The sequence below is a fragment of the Prionailurus viverrinus genome, chromosome E3 (assembly GCF_022837055.1).
Source record: "Prionailurus viverrinus isolate Anna chromosome E3, UM_Priviv_1.0, whole genome shotgun sequence".
NCBI lineage: Eukaryota > Metazoa > Chordata > Mammalia > Carnivora > Felidae > Prionailurus > Prionailurus viverrinus.
This window is the reverse complement of record NC_062576.1, coordinates 6,385,042-6,404,000: the sequence shown is the minus strand read 5'-3', so window position 1 is coordinate 6,404,000 and position 18,959 is coordinate 6,385,042. Positions and strand designations below refer to the sequence as shown.

The 18,959-nt window shown below is 46.1% G+C and overlaps 1 protein-coding gene across 11 annotated transcripts in view; it reads right to left on the bottom strand.

The window, feature by feature from the left end:
- TRRAP (transformation/transcription domain associated protein) overlaps positions 1–18,959 on the bottom strand; it is a 119,633-nt gene that overhangs the window by 60,529 nt on the left and 40,145 nt on the right. For 10 of the 11 annotated variants that reach the window (XM_047837443.1, XM_047837451.1, XM_047837449.1 and 7 more), the window contains exons 24-37: positions 18,599–18,816; positions 18,280–18,477; positions 17,455–17,715; positions 16,815–16,976; positions 14,736–14,832; positions 12,420–12,541; positions 11,909–12,079; positions 8,214–8,282; positions 3,874–3,993; positions 3,509–3,628; positions 2,945–3,109; positions 2,669–2,850; positions 2,301–2,499; positions 1,717–1,845 (exon numbers count right to left, since the gene is read on the bottom strand). In XM_047837443.1, coding sequence (XP_047693399.1) covers positions 1,717–1,845; positions 2,301–2,499; positions 2,669–2,850; positions 2,945–3,109; positions 3,509–3,628; positions 3,874–3,993; positions 8,214–8,282; positions 11,909–12,079; positions 12,420–12,541; positions 14,736–14,832; positions 16,815–16,976; positions 17,455–17,715; positions 18,280–18,477; positions 18,599–18,816 — 2,213 coding nt within the window. The remainder of the gene's footprint in view (positions 1–1,716; positions 1,846–2,300; positions 2,500–2,668; positions 2,851–2,944; positions 3,110–3,508; positions 3,629–3,873; positions 3,994–8,213; positions 8,283–11,908; positions 12,080–12,419; positions 12,542–14,735; positions 14,833–16,814; positions 16,977–17,454; positions 17,716–18,279; positions 18,478–18,598; positions 18,817–18,959) is intronic. The other variant, XM_047837448.1, reaches the window with a different exon arrangement.

Below are 18,959 nucleotides of genomic sequence, written 5' to 3'. Positions count from 1 at the left end.
ACCTGAGCCAAAGTTGAACACTTAACCAACTGAGCCACCCAGGTGCCCCTGTTTCTTTCTTTTTTTTTTTTTTTTTTAATATTTCTTTATTTTGAGAGTGAGCAAGCACATGAGAGCGGGGCAGGGGCAGAGAGAGAGAGGGAGAGAGAGAATCCCAAGCAGGGACGCAGAGCTCGATCCCATGAACCATGAGATCACGACCTGAGCCTAAATCAAGAGTCAGACACTTAACTGGCTGAGCCACCCAGGTGCCCCAAGGACAGAGTTTCTTAATTTCCAAGTAGTTGAGATTTTTTGCCTCGTCAGCTGTTAAGTGTCTGTCTAGTCCTTATTTTGCAGTATTATAGTAAGAAAATGCTACCTGGAAAACAAATCTCTAAAGAAATTGTTACAGTTTTCTGTCATCAAGTATTGGACACATTTCTGTTTTATGAATATGAGAAAACATGTCCACCCCGAGGAATACCCCGCAGGTCTCTACTGAATCAAGTGCGCTGACTCTCCACATTCCAGGCCTAACTACGTTTTCTCCCAGAAAGTTCTGAAAGGCTGAAGTCTTCCACCACAACTGTGTTTTTACTGGGGTTCCTCTGGCTCCCCGAGTCCCCTCTCCCCTGGACCTGCTGCTTCCCGGCAGCCTCTCCCGGGACCCCCACCTGCCCGGTGCCACTAACCCTCACCTGACCTCGAAATCCCAACTCCTCACTTGTACTGAGTCAGCAGCATCTGACCCAAAAGACAGTCTAGAGAAGGCAGCACAAGAGAAGGGGCCGCATCTGAGGCACCATCTCCCCCAGTTGCCCGGAATGAGGCAAGTGTCAATACGGGGACCCAAAACAATTCCTTGGGCTCAGCTCTCATTCCTAGAGAGAGCGGAGGTGGGGTGAAAACTGCAGGAAGGACACCCGTCTTCAGGAACCAGTAAACTGCCAATGGGAACAGTGCCCTCCACTTGGGCCCCAGGACAGAACGATGATGGAAGGAGTGAGAAAACTGGGTTCTCCTAAAGGGCGTTCAGACAACACCCTGCAGAGGAATGCCCGTTGGTCACTGCACTCCAACAAACCACGTGTATACAGAACGCTCTACCAGCCTGCAGGTGAACACAGCACCTGCAGGCAAAGTTCAAAGGCCAAGCCAGCACAGGACAGCCGAGGCACCAAGAGGAACGCCGGGCAGCCATTTCTCAAACACGTCACTCAGGAAAACCTCTCTAGCACAAACCGGAAACGCTACTGTAAACATACAGAGACCTAACACCTAAGGTAACCTCAGACATTCCTGCTGTCACATGGGTCTCGTTAACTTGACAATAAGGGTCATGGTGGCAACTAGATCTGGTCTGTTTCCACTGACTTTTAGTAGATATTTGCAAAAGTGAAGACAAAAACCATGTGTCAAGACTCTAACCAGCAAGAGGGATTTTTACAAAACAACTCCAACATCTAACTGTTCACTGACATATGTTCCGTTTCTCACTGGAATCTATTTGTGTGGAAAGTCAGTTCATTCTGAAGTGTCCTCAAAAAAATGCACTGCATTCTAATACGACCAACGCAATTCTATAAACCAATGCAACTGTGGAAGATTAGAACCTTAGGGAAATAAGCTTATTTCAGCGAACCCATCATACAAAACACGCATGCACACACACTCACACGTTCTCTCTCATCTACTACGTTGCTTTTCATGCCAAAGCACTGATAGTGACACCACCTTGGTTATAAACACACTGGTGATGCTCTCTGGGTTATCGCCTTCTGGGTTGGGAGGTCCTAGGAGCTGCTCCCCGTCTCCCTTCTCAAAGCTGTATAAGAAAGCAGGATTCAAGATATGCTGCAGAACCTACAAGAAAACGTAAACATGAAGGAGGAGGAAAACAATGCTATGCTCTGTGCTCTTTATTTCTTCAACAAGGTGGGTAGGGCCCCCAGGGTTTGCTTGGACACTGAACCCGTGAAGCGAGATCTCAGTCAAGGGTGTGACCCATCACCTGACTTTGACTCAAGCAGTCAGCAAGAAAGGTGGGTCAAAACAGGAGGAAAAGCGACTTGAGTCTGTCTACTCTTCTCGTGTCAAACGAGGCATTTACTAAAAACAAGGACTCCGACAACCTACTTTGCAACACTGGCTCACTCTGGACCCGCCAAGTTTTTCAACGGCGGCATCTTCCTCGCCAACAGTCCAGACTCTAGTTAAGTGTCCGCGGAGACACAGCAGAACACAAACAATGCCCCTGGTTCCCTAGAAAATTAGCCCCGACGCCCACGGCAAAACCACAGCCTAACCGTGAGACTCACCTTGGCTTTCAGTTCATCTCCAAAGTTGGGGTCGCTGAAGTCCACAAAACGGAAAAACAGGGCACGCTTTTGAGCGATGCTGTAGTTTTTGGGAATCTCTTCCTCCATGTACTCTTTCAGGAACGTCATGTTGCAGAGAAAACGACCGGTAAAGGCCCGGAGCAGCTGGAAGAGCAATTCTATGTCTCCATAATTCCTTCTGCAGGGTCAAATGAGAGAACAGGCTATGTTATGGCTGCTTTCGCGACGATGTGGGTGCACGTGGCCAGTGGACCACGGCTAAGCACAAACTCCCAGAGGGGCTCCGGTGTAGCTTACTGGGGGGAGGGAACAAGTCACTGGACAGAAAGCACAACGGATGCACCCACTTGCAGTAATTCAGCAGACAGTAGGCCAGCAGCTTGGGCTCCTTCCAATTGGTGGCAGCCATATTCTCCTTCCGGTGTCTCTCTTGAAAGGTCTCGCTAACCCACACACGCCTCAACTGGCTCACCAGAGAATGCTGATTGGCCAGCCAGGAGTCATCGTTTTTAACTATAATACTTATGATCTGTCAAAGAAGCGACAATTAGGGAACTGGCAGGGTTCTCCAAGCGTCCCACCCGAACTTTGAAGATTTCAGGTGTCTGGTGAGGAGACGCTACCTTGATGGCCTGAAACTGGAGGTCCAGGCGCAGGGTGCTGGTGCTGGGTGAGCCAGGGCGCACGGCGGTCTGGGGGCCACCGGGCAGCAGCAGGGTGATGAACCTGTTGGGGTTAGCGGCCAGCACATCTCGCAGAGGTCTGGCATCTTTGTGTTTTAAAAAACTCTGAAAACAGAACAAGCAAGCTATTTTAAGCCAGTCAGGGCTCACAAAGGGTTTAGATGAATGAGCGCTACGGTTCTTTCCCAATCTGTCTAGGCAGGCTAAAAAGCTGCTATAACCACCCTTTTAACAAAAAGCTCCTTAGCGGTAATGATACTTCGTGACTGTGGGCTCCATAATCCTAGCAGTTCATTCATTCGTTAACAGCACCCAAATCCTACAGACAGGGGTTCCTTGGCCCACACTTTCCACGTACGCGACAATGAGGTTTCTAACACTTGGATATGTTACAGAAAAAGAAAAGCAGGGCACTGAACAACGAAGTATGAGTTTCGGATTGCAGAGCACACCGGCCAACAGGAATGTGCAGGGACACTGGACCCCAGCTCCCTGTGTGCCTACCATAAACATTCTGCTCCACTGGGGATCGTTCAGTGTGGCTTCCATCATGAACAGCTCCACCGTCTGTGAGGGGTGCCGAGTCAAGAACTTGATGAGAGGCTCTCTGAACGGACTGCCGGCCTAGAAAACATGTGGGTGAAATAGCATCCTCTCAGGGCTTGAAGCTTCTTAGGTCCACCGACCTACCATGGCAGGAGAATGCATTTGTCCCTCCTCGTAACCGGAGCGTGCAACAGTCACAAGCGAATACTAGCAGGGAACATCTTTGTGCTGTTAGAGTACCCCATCTAAGATATGACGAAGTGAAAACGTCACAAGCCAACAGATGGTGGAAGAATCAGAATTAACCCCAATTTGACCATTACCTCAATCAACATAGCCCGTTCTGTTTTCATCACCACCTCTAACAAAGGCTTGACGAGAGTCTGAGGTGCAGCTGGGATCAGATGAAAAAGGTTTATAATTGCCGAACAAATTTTCATTTCCTAGTGAAGAAACCCAGAAATTACAAAACAGGCCAATTAATTTTGCCAGCCAGAGATCTCAACATCACTACAGACCCTACAATGGTCTAGCTACATTCGCAAGGTTAGCCACCAGAAGCAAAGAATTAACATGTAAAAAGCCACAATTTACCAATGTCAGATTACTGCTGTGGCCCAAGGAAACTAACTGCCCTTGGCCTTCAGATTTCATCTGTCAACGGAGGGAAGAGGGAGCTGTGTACCTGATGTGATTGTGCTGTGTCTGTTTTCAAGAGCATGGACAAGTGCTGGACATGACCTGACAGGTTGCTACGCTAGAGCCTCATGGAGGAGGGAACGAGCAAGCCTGTGGTCAGGGGAGCGTGACATCACGGGGTCTGCTCTGCTGTGACATCACGGGGTCTTCCCAATACACTAAGTTCTGAGGGCACAGACTTCTTTTGTCCTCAAAACTTAGCATGAGAAAAGCCTTCAAAAAATCCTTAAGTATTTATCCTGAAAGTTGAACATGAACGTAAATAAACGACTGACCACGGTACTAAAAATATTCGTCAACCAGACCTACAGATGAGGCTGACAGATGGCTCTATGGAATCGTACAAAGAATGTGAAATGCCAAGATTTCTGCACTTTTCCAGGTGCTGACAGCTCAGTGGTCAATCGCTCTCAGTCCCACTTTCCGTGCTCAGTGTTAGCTCCCACAGTTTTTATCCGCAATTCAGAGATTCCACGTGGCCAGAAGTACGGCCACGGAAGGGAAGACTCCCTGATGTACAACCCCCCCCCCCCCGCACCGTGTGCAGTAGGATGTCCGTTACTCTAAGCGCAGTAAAATGGGGATGATAAACACCCGTCAGGAGGGGCCCCATCCCAAGAGCATCTGACATACCTCCGCAAATGCCTTGACAAACCACAAGGCCAACAGTGAGATGGGGAAGAAACGAGAAAACATGGCTCAGTGTCACCCCACCTCACCTGTAGAGTTCTCCGCTGCCGAATTCCCCAGAACACAGAGCAAGGTCTACTCTGAAACTGTAACATTCTAAGAATGGTACTTTCATATTGTGGTTTACGTTTTCCAAGCGCGGGCACAAGATCACTTCTTTTGGTCTCCACAGCATCGCCGGAAGCCAGGACTGACAGATGCTATCATTCCCATTTTACAGCAGAGGGAAAGCTCGGGGTTCTGACTGTCCAAAGTCACGGTGTCGGGAACTACGTCAGTGTGGTGTGCGTGAGCGAGAAATGCGGGGGGACGAGACACGGAGGGGCAGGGAGGTTTTAAACTCCAGGCAGGCAGCCAGGCACTCAGGTGTGTGCAAGAAAATAGCTCCTCTCAGTCCCTAGCAGGGGTGATGTTCTTTGTGTAGTTTCCTCCCAAGAGGCTGTTAGATGTAGGAGTTCATACCACCATTATAAGAGCAAAACCCGGCTGAATCTTAAACGGTGTTGACATATTGCGATTCTAACATATAGAAACCAGAGAACTTGGACTCTTGCTTTAAAACGTCCTAATAGGTAACATGCGTGGCATCCGGACAGTTCACAGCAACGGTACTGATACAACTCCGCCACAGACAGACAATACGGCTCACTGCACTCCAAGGCACAACGCACTCCGTCCACCACAGAACCACAAATCACAGCAAAACCAAATACGACAACACCCCCTCCTGGGCCTCCACTGAGATTCTCACCTCTACCCCTTCCATGGCAGGCTGAACCAAAACAAAAATTACAGCATGAAAAAAGGCAACAAAAAGGTAAAAAGAACAGAAAAGAAAAGAAAATATAAACCATTCTTCACAATGCAAGTCATAAACTGACTTTTAATAGGGTTGTTCTCACCTCAAACTGACAGAATGGAGACAAGGAACATCTCCCGCACTCGGAAATGCTTTCCTGAGGATGGGGAGGAAAATCATCTTTTTTTTTCTATTTATGTTATTTACATAAAAACTTCCCATATACTCATACACAGTAAGGATTATTGGGGGAAACAAGACAGTAAAGACAATGATGAAAAAGCACAATAATTAACAAATGCTCAACAGCAAAAAAGCACACTTTCCACCCTTCAGATGTCAAAATAGAGCCCTTCAGAGAGTGTAGAATGGAGCATATCCCTTCCTTAAATCAAATTTGAAAAGCAGGAATTTTGGAACTCTTGCCCAGGGGGAGAAACTGTCAGACCCAGTTGTGTGCAAATGCACTTAAATATCTGTTTCTATTCAGAGTAAGTTTTCACATGCAGCGCTGTCATTAAAGAACTTTTCTTTGTCTTTCCCAGCTGTAGCCAGGAGAGTGCCAGGTGGTTTAGCCCCATCAGCAGGTCACGGTGACACAGCCCCCACACCCAGAAGAACACACAGCTACCTGGGTCACTTTGCCAAGTGAAGCCATGCATGCCAACACAGACACAGCTCCACAAGCGGTTGTGAGTTCTCCCCTGGGGGGGTTCGATGTTCAAATGGGAAACCTTTCTCCACACGGTGCTAGTGCAAAGCTCTGATCATCAGGGTACACCCAGTGTTATAAATAGTCAACTATTTATATTTAACATGTCTTCAGTTAGAGGTTCTCCATTATGTAATTATTATTTGGGGATTCAACCCAATGGGGACAACCTATGTTCTGAGATCCATTCCCAATTGTGAACAACATCCATAAAAATGATCAGAGTTCAAGAACAGAAAGGTGGCTTGGCCCTGGGCTGAGGTGACGAAACCGTGGGCACGATGCAGGTAGACCCCAAACACCATGGCCTGAGGCCGCACCTGCAGAGCTGGGTGTTCCCAGGCCTGCCAGGAGCACGCTCCCAGGATGGATGGTCACCATGTTTCCCACAGGAGCTGGAGGATCTCCCGAGGCCCACAGCTCCGCCCCCTGCCCACTGCCCCATCCAACGAGCCCTCCAAATGACTTCCGTCAAACTTTATGGAATCTTTCTGATCTAATGGAAGTAATTCACCTGCCCCTTAGGTTTTTAAACGTTTATTCTAGAATCGTGTGCTTCGGGGAATTAACAGCCTATTATAAAACAAATATAAAAAATTTAGAGCAAAAATACCTAGCAGATTGAGAGATGGGGAGGAAAAACAATAGAGGTACCCGTACCTACTCCCAAGAGTTTAGGCTTTTAAAACCCACTCTGCTCTCCCCCACCAAGAGTTCCTGATATTCCCCTGTGTATACCGATAACAAACCTTCAAAGAGGTTATTATGGTGGTATTAACGCTCCTAGAAAGTTTGGAATCCTGGATTAGTTTTGCTCAGCTGGCTGTTTAGAAGCAGCAGGAATCAAGACTTACATAAACAAAACACCTTGACACGGAATGGTCAAAACAAAGCATAATAAAGCCAAAAAAAAAAAAAAATTCAAGTTGGGATGAAACACAGCATCCAACAAACAGGCACAGAATACAGAATACAGAAAGCCACGTTGATCACGCCTCTGAAGAGCTCTAGCATTCCCTCCTTAGGACACTGCCGTACAATTTCACCAGGTGTAACAGGAACTTAGGGAAAACATGATCCTACCGATAGGACAATCATCAACTTAAAAAATATTTGAGAAGAATATTAACATATACAAATTAGATTCAAAACAGCAAGAACCGTTATTTTTAAGAGCAAAGTCTTAGAATGACCAACGTCAGACATGTAAAAATATTTAACTTAAAGTCATAAAAATGTGTTTCGAAGTACTGGCCATTTGATTTTTGGCAAATAGCTGGGGTGGAGGATTGAGACCCATAAACATACACACCAGTACTTATGTGATGCTTTACTGCATTATCCTTACTGTTTCAAGTCCTAAAATCTATACTTAGTTTTACGAGGCAATGATGATGGAAAGCAATGGAAAACAACAGCTGAGGAATGCACCACCATGCAAACAGCAGCTGCCAAGAACAGTCTAGAAAATACACTTTAAAGCAAGACTAGAATTAAAAGACTAACATTTCAAGCTTCCCAGAATTCTCATCAATGAAAATGTCATATTAAAGCAAACAAGAGATTTTAAAGAAACATAAAAAGGAATGTTCAATCATCCAGAAAAATAAAGGCAAAACGTAATGCTAATAAAATATGGTCAACAGTTCCTATAGACTAGATTTCTGACCGGCGTCTTAATTAAAAGCACTGCTCTGACACTAACACTGGGAACAGCAGTGCCGGGCACAGCTGCCCTGCCCAGAAGCGAAGAAGTCACTCACGTTTCCGTCGCTCCTCTGGCCCCCTTTATGGGTGAGGACCACCACTTCCATCCACTTTCGTAGATGTTGCTGTTGAAAAAAAAAACACATTCTTAAACATTTTTGCCTCACACAGGATCATTTCAAGGCCTTGCTGTTCTTAGGCGGAAGTTCATATGTAACCATGAATTTCCGTCATATTCAATGTGAGGACAGCAGCATTCATGTTTGAAATGGCCCAACCACTGAACTGGAGAAGAGAGCAGTTGGCATTTGCGTCACTTCTAGAAGGCTGAGTTTACGCTGGTAGAGTGGAAAACGTCCCGAAACCCGGCCATTCTGACGTTGGGATTTTACTGCTACCCTCTCACTACCACGTCCCTTTGCCCTGAAGCTGTTCATGAGCACCTCAAGGAGCCAGGCGCCAGGCAAGGCACCCTGTGGAGAAGGAAGCGGACATCATCCCTCCTTGTTCCGGCTTCGGTTCCGGTGGGGAGAATAAGGTAAAATACACAGGTGCCTGCCATGAACAGTCACGGCAAGGGGTTGTCAAAGAGGAACAGGCATCAGCCAGATAAGGGGGTCAAGGTCAGGGAGGGCCCTGCTGAGGCAGACACTCCAGAAGCACAAGGGAAGAGCACACCAGGCAGAGGAGAGGAGAGATAAAGGCCCTGAAGCCACGAATAATGTCTGGCTGAGCAGGAGGGGGCACAAGGTGGGTGCGGGGGGTGGGCTGGGAGATGATCATGGATCCCATCTAGTCAGAGGCTGTACAATTAGTGCAAATACGGAGCAATTCTATTCTGTGCAGGGCAAGGGCAACCTTTGCGAGCTAATAATAAGATTCTGTGTTCTGCGGCAAGAGCTCGAGAAGAGGGGGATCCCCGAGCCTGGTGCAACTCTGGCCCGGCCTGGACGTATGGCGGCCAGCCTCCCAGCCACAGTGGCCGGCAAAACCTGGCAGGTAAGCACTCAGAACCTATAGCTAAAAGCCCAAGAGCATCCAAATAACTCAACTATCTTCACTGTCCCACACTGTCCAAACTTGTCCTTCAAACACTGACGCCCTGCGGGGAATTAACTAGCTGTTTTAAAGGAGACTCCGGGATAAAAGAGGCTTGGGGACGGATGATATGAATACACCTAAACACTTATAGAGCCAGTGCTCCCAAGAACAGGCAGTGAGAAACACAAAAATACACATACTTTCAAAGAAATTAAATACACTAAGCTAACAACATTCTGCCAGTAAAATTCCTGGAAAGATACTAATCACCAAAATTTTTAAGGTGGTTATCATGAATGCCTATCCTACACACTGAGGTGTCTTCGCTCGTAAAATTATACCGAGGGCTTGAGCCGTTTGCCTCAAAAGCGGATTATGTGTGGCAAGACGAAGGCTCAGTGATGGAACGCAGCTCTGAAGAACATACACAGAAGGGCAAATGTGTCTGTCCTGGACCAGCGTACCAGCCCTGCCCGAGAGCAGCAGGCACGGGCACATCAGGAGACCCATGCCGGGAACATGAAAGCAGAGTTGGCGTGGACGCAGGCTGGTCTCTGGCAAGGTGGGCGTCAGATGAACACGGCCACACCAACAGCAGCTTCGGTCTTTCTGTATCCAAGTACATCAACACTCTCTGCTCCTAGAGAAATTTTCACCATTCTGAAAGCAGCTGTAATGCCAGAGCAGGGGGAGGGGTGATCCCCTACACAAACCAGAAACACAAACCCACGGATTTGACTTCCGGGAAAAAGACTCCGGGCCTAAGTCAGGAACTACAGGCTGTGAGGTAGTAAGTCTCTTCACGCTGTTCTAAAAGGTCTGGGTAGTGATGTTCACCAAATGAATTCTCAGTTCACAGCAAATCTGAAGGATCAGACTGGCTGTAAAACAACCAACGGATCACAAACACATTGCTTCCTGCAGGCCTGCAAAAGCAGCGAAAGAGGACAGCTGAGCAGTGAGAGAAATGCAGAGACACTGAGAATACGCACGGATCTCACACACAAGTGTGCCAAGAGCTGTGACGTGACGCAAGATAAAGAGCGTATCTGACATGCTCTCGTTAGGAGGCGATACAACTTCATTTACTAGAACCACATCTGTGAATGTCTGTACGGACGTAAACTGGTAGGGGGGTGTGTGTTACGCTTGGAAGCTTAACGGGAAGGCAGCTTCCAATCTGGAAAATGTTATTTCCATGTAATGCCCTGTTTCCCAGTTCTACTCCAATAGGGCAGCAGCTACAATTTTTAGGACCAACCATAATGCTACCAATTCCCAGGTAGGTGTTTTGGTAATTGTTCGCTGTTTCGGGGTCTGCAGATATGAAGAAACCACACATGAGGTAAAAGCTGTGTGGTCCTCACACATCTGCACCCCACACACGCTCTATCTGTACCTGTCTACGGCTGCGGAAAACCTGTGCCAAAACCAAAACGAATACCTTCAATATTTTGAGGTATCTAAATGGTCAAAGGCTACTTAAAAAAGAAGCATGCCAAGTACATGCACATTTGCAGTAATGTGCCACGAAACCCGAAGTTATTTGCAACCGTCTACTTTCCAGGAGCAAAACTGAACATATACGAAAGTTAATAGTTGAACCTCCTTCAACTGCTTATGCTTCAAATTTAAACAGGGTCAAACAGGTATTTTTATTTGCATAATTATTTCCTTGGTATTTCTAAAAACCCAAAATACTTCAAAAGTTCTTACACATGTTCCACTATATCACTGTCTACGTAACAGCAGAAGACTGGGAACAACCTAGATATTCCTCAGCAGGGGAACAGTGAGACAAATTAGGGCACGTCACGTAAGGGAATAGGAGAAAGGAGTAGAAGAAAGAAGCACTTCATGTTCTCATCTGAAATGATGAGTCGTAAAAAAAAGTAACAACTGTGTATACGTTGTGCTTCCTTTTGAGGGAAACAAAAAAATATACCTATGTCCTATTATGAGTATAAAACATCTCTAAGGGACATACAGGAAACTGTTAACACAGGAACTGGAGGCGGCCACTGGAGGACAGGAACGAGGGGGGTCTTTCACAATAACCCTTTCTTGTTTTTTCTTAATGTCTGTCTATCTATCTATCTATCTATCTATCTATCTATCTATCTATCTACCTACCTACCTCCCTCCCTCCCTACCTATATATTTATTTACAAAATCGAGAAGATATTCATTTGGTACTTATTTATTTTTTAAATGTTTATTTATTTTTGAGAGAGACAAAGTGAGAACACAAGCAGGGGAGGGGCAGAGAGAGAGGGAGACACGGAATCCGAAGCAGGCTCCAGGCTCTGAGCTGTCAGCACAGAGCCCGGATGCAGGGCTCGAACCTACGAACCGTAATATCGTGACCTGGGCCAAAGTAAGACACTCAACCGACTGAGCCACCCAGGCACCCCAATGTCTATTTATTTTTGAGAGAAAGAACACGCATGCATGCAAGCAGGGGAGGGGGAGGGAGAGAGGGAGAGAGAACCCCAAGGAGGCTCTGTGTGATCAGTTTGGAGCCTGACAAGGGGCTCGAACTCACGAATGGTGAGATCATGACCTGAGCTGAAATCAAGAGTTGGGTGCTCAACACCCAGGTGCCTCCCCCTTTCATGCTTTTTGAATTTTAAACCACGTATATGTATTACTTAAAAAAAATAACTTAAAATTTCAGGCCGATTAGAGAGTATTTATGCATTTGGCTTACCATCATCTGATCACAAAATTTATCATTGAAGGAGTTTGGGAAGAGCCTGGTAACTGAAGTGAGACGATTCACGACATTCAGTGTCAGGCTTCGATAATCCCCCAGCATCATCAACAAAGGCCGCATATGTGTATGGATTTGATCCACTTCTATGGTAGCACCTTCCAAAAACTATTAAAAAAAAAAAAAAAAGGTTACAAAGGAAAACAGTTAACAAAATATACTTTAAAACAGAATGAGCTCATTCAGCTCTAGCAACAAGTGTGTGTTTTCCTTGGAAAATGGAATATTAACCATATACGTTCTGGAAGTTTATGATGACATGAACGTGACTGCTCATTACTATTTATTATTTTAAAAGGCTCATGAGGACCATGAAACAAATAGAGACGTTATCAGAGTGCAGTGTGTACGAAACAGAGATTTCCAGGCACACAAATGAGGTGAACAGGATAAACCTAAAGGCAGAACTCACACCCATGTGTGCGCGCACACACACGCACTCACTCACCTTTCTCATACAGGCTTCTCCAGCCTCCTGCAGCTCACTATTCGTGGAATTCAGGGCCTTGAAGAGGGCAGCGATGATCTTCTCCCTGGACTGAGGAAGGTAGTTGCAGGCAGCAAGCGCATCTTTAGGGAGACAGATCAATACAATTTCATTATTAACCTGAAAATTATATGAGTAATTTCCTTGTCTAAAGGCTCTTACCAATCAACACAAACTATGAATCACTGAACCACCTCCCAAGTGTCCGACCTCAAGAAAGACAAAGGAATACATGGTCTTCTAGCTCACGTACATGTTCAGGGTTATCTAGGAGGGAAGTCAACAGCCTGTCAGAAAGGCCATGATAAATATTACCCGGTCCAGATAGAAGGAAGAAGGGCTGGAGGGGGAAAAGAGGGAGTGTGCACTGACACCACTTCCCCCATCCTCACATGGGGTGAGAGCATGGCTGAGTGTAAGCAGACGCATGCTGAATTGACAGAGGGCTGGCCCTGAACTCTAGTGGTGAAGGGAATACACACACACAGCCCGACTTCTCTTCCACTATCCATGTCTGACCAGGCAGCCTCCTCCCATCTTGGGGAGTTAAAGGCTGTGAAAATGCAAATATTCATAGAAAAGGGGACACATATGGGGCGCCTGGGTGGCGCAGTCGGTTAAGCGTCCGACTTCAGCCAGGTCATGATCTCGCGGTCCGTGAGTTCGAGCCCCGCGTCAGGCTCTGGGCTGATAGCTCAGAGCCTGGAGCCTGTTTCCGATTCTGTGTCTCCCTCTCTCTCTGCCCTCCCCCGTTCATGCTCTGTCTCTCTCTGTCCCAAAAATAAATAAACGTTGAAAAAAAAAAAAGAAAAGGGGACACACATTAATCCCACATGTTAGCTGAGAGATAACATCCAAGAGTAATGCCTGTTATTAGCCAACAGGAATGAAAAGCATGCAGAGAAAGCAATCCCGACACAAGCAAAGATTCCAACCGTGGCTGCGGAGCATCCCCCTCACTCCCACCTGCTGTGTCACCAGCCCCTTGCTCAAATGCAGGTATAATGGTCTGCCTCTTACCTCCTCTACCCCTAACTCAAGGAAGGTTCTGGCAATGTTTTATTAGGAACGTAAAACCCAACAGAGCAAGAGAAAAAGTCAACTAAAAAAAAAAAAACTCGTACTGGGTATTTATATATCAAAAAAGAGAAGAAAGAAAGGAAGGAAGGAAGGAAGGAAGGAAGAAAGAAGGAAAGAAAGAAAGAAAAGAAAGAAAGAAAGAAAGAAAGAAAGAAAGAAAGAAAGAAAAAGAAGGGGGGGGGGGGGGGACCATGCTTCTAAGTGAGAATTCAAAGGAGTAAAAATTCAACAGTGTTAACTGACGTTCCTCACAAAAGCCCAGAGGTGGCAGGAGTCTCAAATGCTATGGAGCCACTGAGAAGCCTATACAGGTTGTAGTAAATCTTACTGTATACTCTGATTCGGGTGCAAATGGCAATATATGAAAGCTATGACAATACTTTTCTCTTTTTAATGCTTTTTTATTTATTTTTGAGACGGAGAAAGACAGAGCATGAGCAGGGGAGGGGCAGAGAGAGAGAGGGAGACACAAATCCGAAGCAGGCTCCAGGCTCTGAGCTGTCAACGCAGAGACTGACAGGGGCTCAAACTCACGGACTGTGAGATCATGACCTGAGCTGAAGTTGGTCGCTTAACTGACCGAGCCACCCAGGTGCCCCCAGAGCTATGACAATTCTTAAACCAGAGTATCAGAGTCATGACAGAACTACAGAATAGAGTTAATTATTATAGAGTAAAATGCATCATTTATAAGAGTAAAAAATTATTTAAATCCTAACAATTGATATAATCTATTGACATCTCATTATGTAGTTTCACAAATACTTGTTTTGTTTTTTTTTTTTTTTTGAAGAAAGGCAGACTGCCACGTGCAGCGCCTCATTTGGATGTGTCTGGAGTCTTGGAAGCTTGACTACCCTACGTTCTCCTACAAACACAAGTTTTTTGATTCCACCTTAAAAAAGATCAAAAAAAAAAAAAAAACCCCAAGGAAAAATAAGATAAAAACAGAGAAGGTGGCAAACCGTAAGAGATTCTTAAATATAGAGAACTGGGGGTTACTGGAGGGGCAGTGGGTGGGGGATGGGCTAAATGGGTGATGGGCATTAAGGAGGGCACTTGTTGGTTCTACTCCTGCAACCAATACGCCACTGTACGTTAACTAACTTGAATTCAAATAAATAAATTAAAAAAAAACAGAAAAAGCCACTGTCTCCCTGCATCTTCATACTCATGACTTAATTTGGATTAACTTACTCAACGCTGCAATTCGCAGAGGTACGAGTGACGGAAGGCTTTTGTAACAAGGCAGCTTTGTTAAAGCGGAGTCCTCAGCCTCACATAAATTTAACAGCTGTGAAAGATACAATAATTTTAGCCTGCTCTTCCTGTCAAGACACAATAACCTTGAGAATAACAGAACACAGCAATCTTACACACACACACCACAATCAACGAACTAAATTCAAATCCTAGAGAATTTAATACCAAATGGGACTGAGTTTCCTTCTAAAGCAAACTCAAGTCAGCCTCAGTAGTGAAATGAGACATTTTCTCACCCACTCTGATACCGTAACCTTTTTTCTCTACACAGGGGACCACGTGAACTGCAGATATCATGGTGGCAGGTACATCTTCCTCCTTATTCAGAGCTGCTTCCCCATGCCTCGGGCCAGTGCTCGACAATCGTGTGTGCTCTATAATTCAGCATTTCAGTGGTGATACTTGTTTGCCCCCCCGCCAAGTACAGAAAAGTGCATAAAGAAAGAAGTTGAAAGTCACTGGGAATACCATTAGTCAGAGATTCCTGTAGCTATGTTTTATGTTTCTGGACATTTTATCACAAGCCAGTATATATTTATACGTCTAATACCTAAAATACCACATATGGGGTTCTACTATTTTCCCCTTCTATTTACATCTTAAAAAAACAGTATTAACTTTACCGTTTTTCCCTTAAAGATTCCTACCTAGTAAAAGATTTAAAACAGCACAAAAAGGACAGAGAGTTGAAAGCACTTCAAGCCACCACCCTATTCCACTCCATCAGTACTACTCTCCTCATATAAAACACATGTGTGCACACACACATACAGACAACTGTATCTGTATCTACATCTAGACAGAGTGAGTTCTGAACATGACATGTACCAGAATCACCCGGGAAGCTGGGGGAAGCTTGCAGATGGTAGATTTGTAGGTCTGACCCCAAACTTCCAGGGAGAGGACTCCAGAGTCTCTATTTTTCAAAAGATCCTCACATGTTTTGATGCAGCTGGTACACTGATTAGCACTTGGGAAACCAGACACATTTCCTGAGATTTATCTCCCAGCACTACTTAAGGATCTGGTCTTAAGCCTCGGTGAGGAATTTTCCACATGGGTTAAAACACATCTACCTGGATCCACCAAAAGGAAACTTCCTCCCATCCTCTGGTGGCTCTCCTAGAACCTTGGACAGGTCATATGAGCATCGACTCTTACACAAGGGACGCAACAAGGTATAAAAGATCAAAGCTAGACCACGTGATCATACAATCGTACGTCCAAGCAAATACACAGGACTTAAAAACTCGAGGCAAATTTTTCATACCTGGAAATTCAAACTTAGTGTGGACTGAAAAAACTTGCTTATGACCTTTGCCTCAGTTTACTCTGATAATGCCTCCAGAGTATGATTCAGGTCTTAAAAAAGATCAGTCTAGAGACTGATCCCCAGACCAACATTGTATTCTAAGAATTAATGCTTAGAATTTGACTGTATCTATAGTTCAATTTGTTTCTCACTGTCTAATGTCACCCCATACTGGGATGTTTACAGAGACAAACACTTGTTAAGATGCCATCTGCCACTGCCCAAGATGAGGATCATCAGTATCTGTATTTCATGGAGTGCCATCAGGGCTAAATAAAGGCATTCCTGTGAAGTAGGTTCTCCACGGTGCATGGCGCATTCTTAAGTGATGAACATATTCAATAAACCGGCCCTTGCTCTGAGCCAGTCTTGCTCAGGGCACCAGCTGATGACGGTGATCAGAGCAGATGGTACATCTTTCTCTAGATGACATCTTTAAGGCCCTGGACAGCAAGGTTCCTCGTAGAGGGCTCACACGGTTCTACGGACTCGGAAAACAGCCACACGTGGTTGAACATCTCTGGTCACCAGGCCTGTCACGTACGTACCTGTGCGGCGTGCTGGGCCAGGTTATGGCTGGTTACCTGTGGTCGCCACCTATGCCTTCTCTGAATGCTGCCTGACCAGTCTTTGCGCACAAAGACAGGCTACCAGACACACGTCATCACCATCCACACCACGCCGCACCACCACCCCCCTACCTCTGTGTAGAACACCTTATGTTCCACCACGTTAAGATCCATTGTGAAGAGCCTGGGCTGTAGCGTGGTACAGAACGTGTTCCCCTCCATCAGGCCAATCTGCGCATTGGCAGGCTGGTGTCTGAGCAAATGCTTCTTGGGTGGGACCATATCCTGGAGGACCTGGGAGAGGAAAGGAGGAAGCACTACTGACCAGTTGTGCTAATACTGCTCCTCACAGTACTCAAGAATAATTACCAATTTGAGAACCACGAGATAAAAAGTTATCACGAACGTCCTTTAGTTAGGGAAGGGAGGGGAGGTTCCGTGCGCGAACACCGGATCATAGATAGTTACGTGTCAAATACGTTTACCTCCTGAGTCTCTAGAGTCACCGCTCTTAAAACAAGAGTGACCGGACTGTACTACAGAGACCCAGGAAATGGGCCCTCTGTTCTCCTGACACTGACAACTACGAGTATAGCCACTGATACAAGCACGCCGCTTTCTGCCTCTGAGATCAGAGAGAGCACGTCCTGGTAGCACTCTGTGAGGTGGACACACAGTTCCCAGTCATACATCACCTTCAAGTCAGATTTGAAGGAAAACTGCCTCAAAAGTTTTGCTCAAATGATCCTAATTCCAGTGGCAGAAATCTCACCTCTTTATGGGGCTCCATGATCACTGTCACACTTTTCCCAGTGACCTGGGCTAAGACCTGCAGGGAATGCATGGCCTGTTTTCTCACAGTGGAATTTGGAGAGGTGACTTCTCGAACCAAGTCATGTGTCACGTGGTGAAAGGACTTCTCCTGAGCTGCCACGATCTCTTCGGCTCTCTCTTCATCTTTTAAAGGTGTCGCACACCTCATCAGAAGCTGCTCCAGGGTGGTCTTTGCCATGGCAACCGCCCCGTTGGAAACCTGCAGGCCAGGGACTCCTCAGAACGAAAAGGGCTGTGGCTGAGCACCTGCACCCCCTGCACCAGCTAATTTAACAACCCCCGTTCAGTACTTCAGGGACCAAGTCGCCTTCCTACAATTTCCATAGGTCACTCAGAAAAGAAAATGCAGATCTGGACACACTCCTTATATTTACGCGACAGACGAGCTGGCAACGCCCGCTGTATTCTATTTGTTCGAGTTACACCTGCACATAGGTTCAGAAAAATGCAGCTTCCACAGAAACTCCTGCAGCACCTGCACTATTTAGCTCTATGGCAAGAGTGAGAAGTATTGTTTCCCTTTACAGAGAGATGTGCCGTGTTATGTACTCTGGCCTGTGACCATTCCTTAGCAAGGCAGACAGATATTTAGACAACCAGGGAGAGCCTATGGTGGTTCTGACCTGTCCTTTTATTAAAGATGCCATAACGAAATCTGAGCTGCTAGGAGAGCCCATTTCCAGAACTGCCTCATACTAACTATTCTCCAGGCAAATCAGTTTCTGGAACAGCTTGGTTAGGTTTGGGACCACCCATTACCTACCTCTCCAGTCAAGTCCATCATGACAAAGAGAAGCGCTTTGAGGAACGTCTGCTGGTTCTGGAGAACCCAAGTGAGAGGCAGCCGCTCCATGAGAAATTTAATGGACACCACACCCCCCAGCTTTGCATACCAGGCCTGCTCATAGCAACACGCACACAAGCGTTCTACGATGTAAGAAAACAGAGGCAGCTGGCACGCCTGGGGAGAAAAACAGAAGCACAAACTATCATGTTACTGCAACTCTTAAACCACCAGTTTCCAGCCTACCCGCAGGCACAAACACCCCCAAAAGAGCAGATGCTTCTCAGTCTTTCCTTACCCTCTCCTTTGAGCCCAGGATGATACTGGCAACATCAAATATCACAGCTAGTGCCACCTCTCCAATCTTGCAAAGCTCCTTTTCCTCGTATGCCATGCAAATGGCTATTGCATCAATTAGGACCAAGGGATCCATTCCTTTGGACCCATTTTCTTCACTGTGGAACATGGCTGTGCTGGGCTGGCTGCCCACCTGGTAGCAAGGAAGCAGGAAAGGACCTGAAAGAGAGGCAGCAGGCATGGGAGAAAGTCAAGGTTATTTCCATGGACGTTCTTGTCCCTCAAATGGCAAAACTACCTCATTTTTTTTTTAATTTTTTTTAACGTTTTATTTATTTTTGAGACAGGGAGAGACAGAGCAT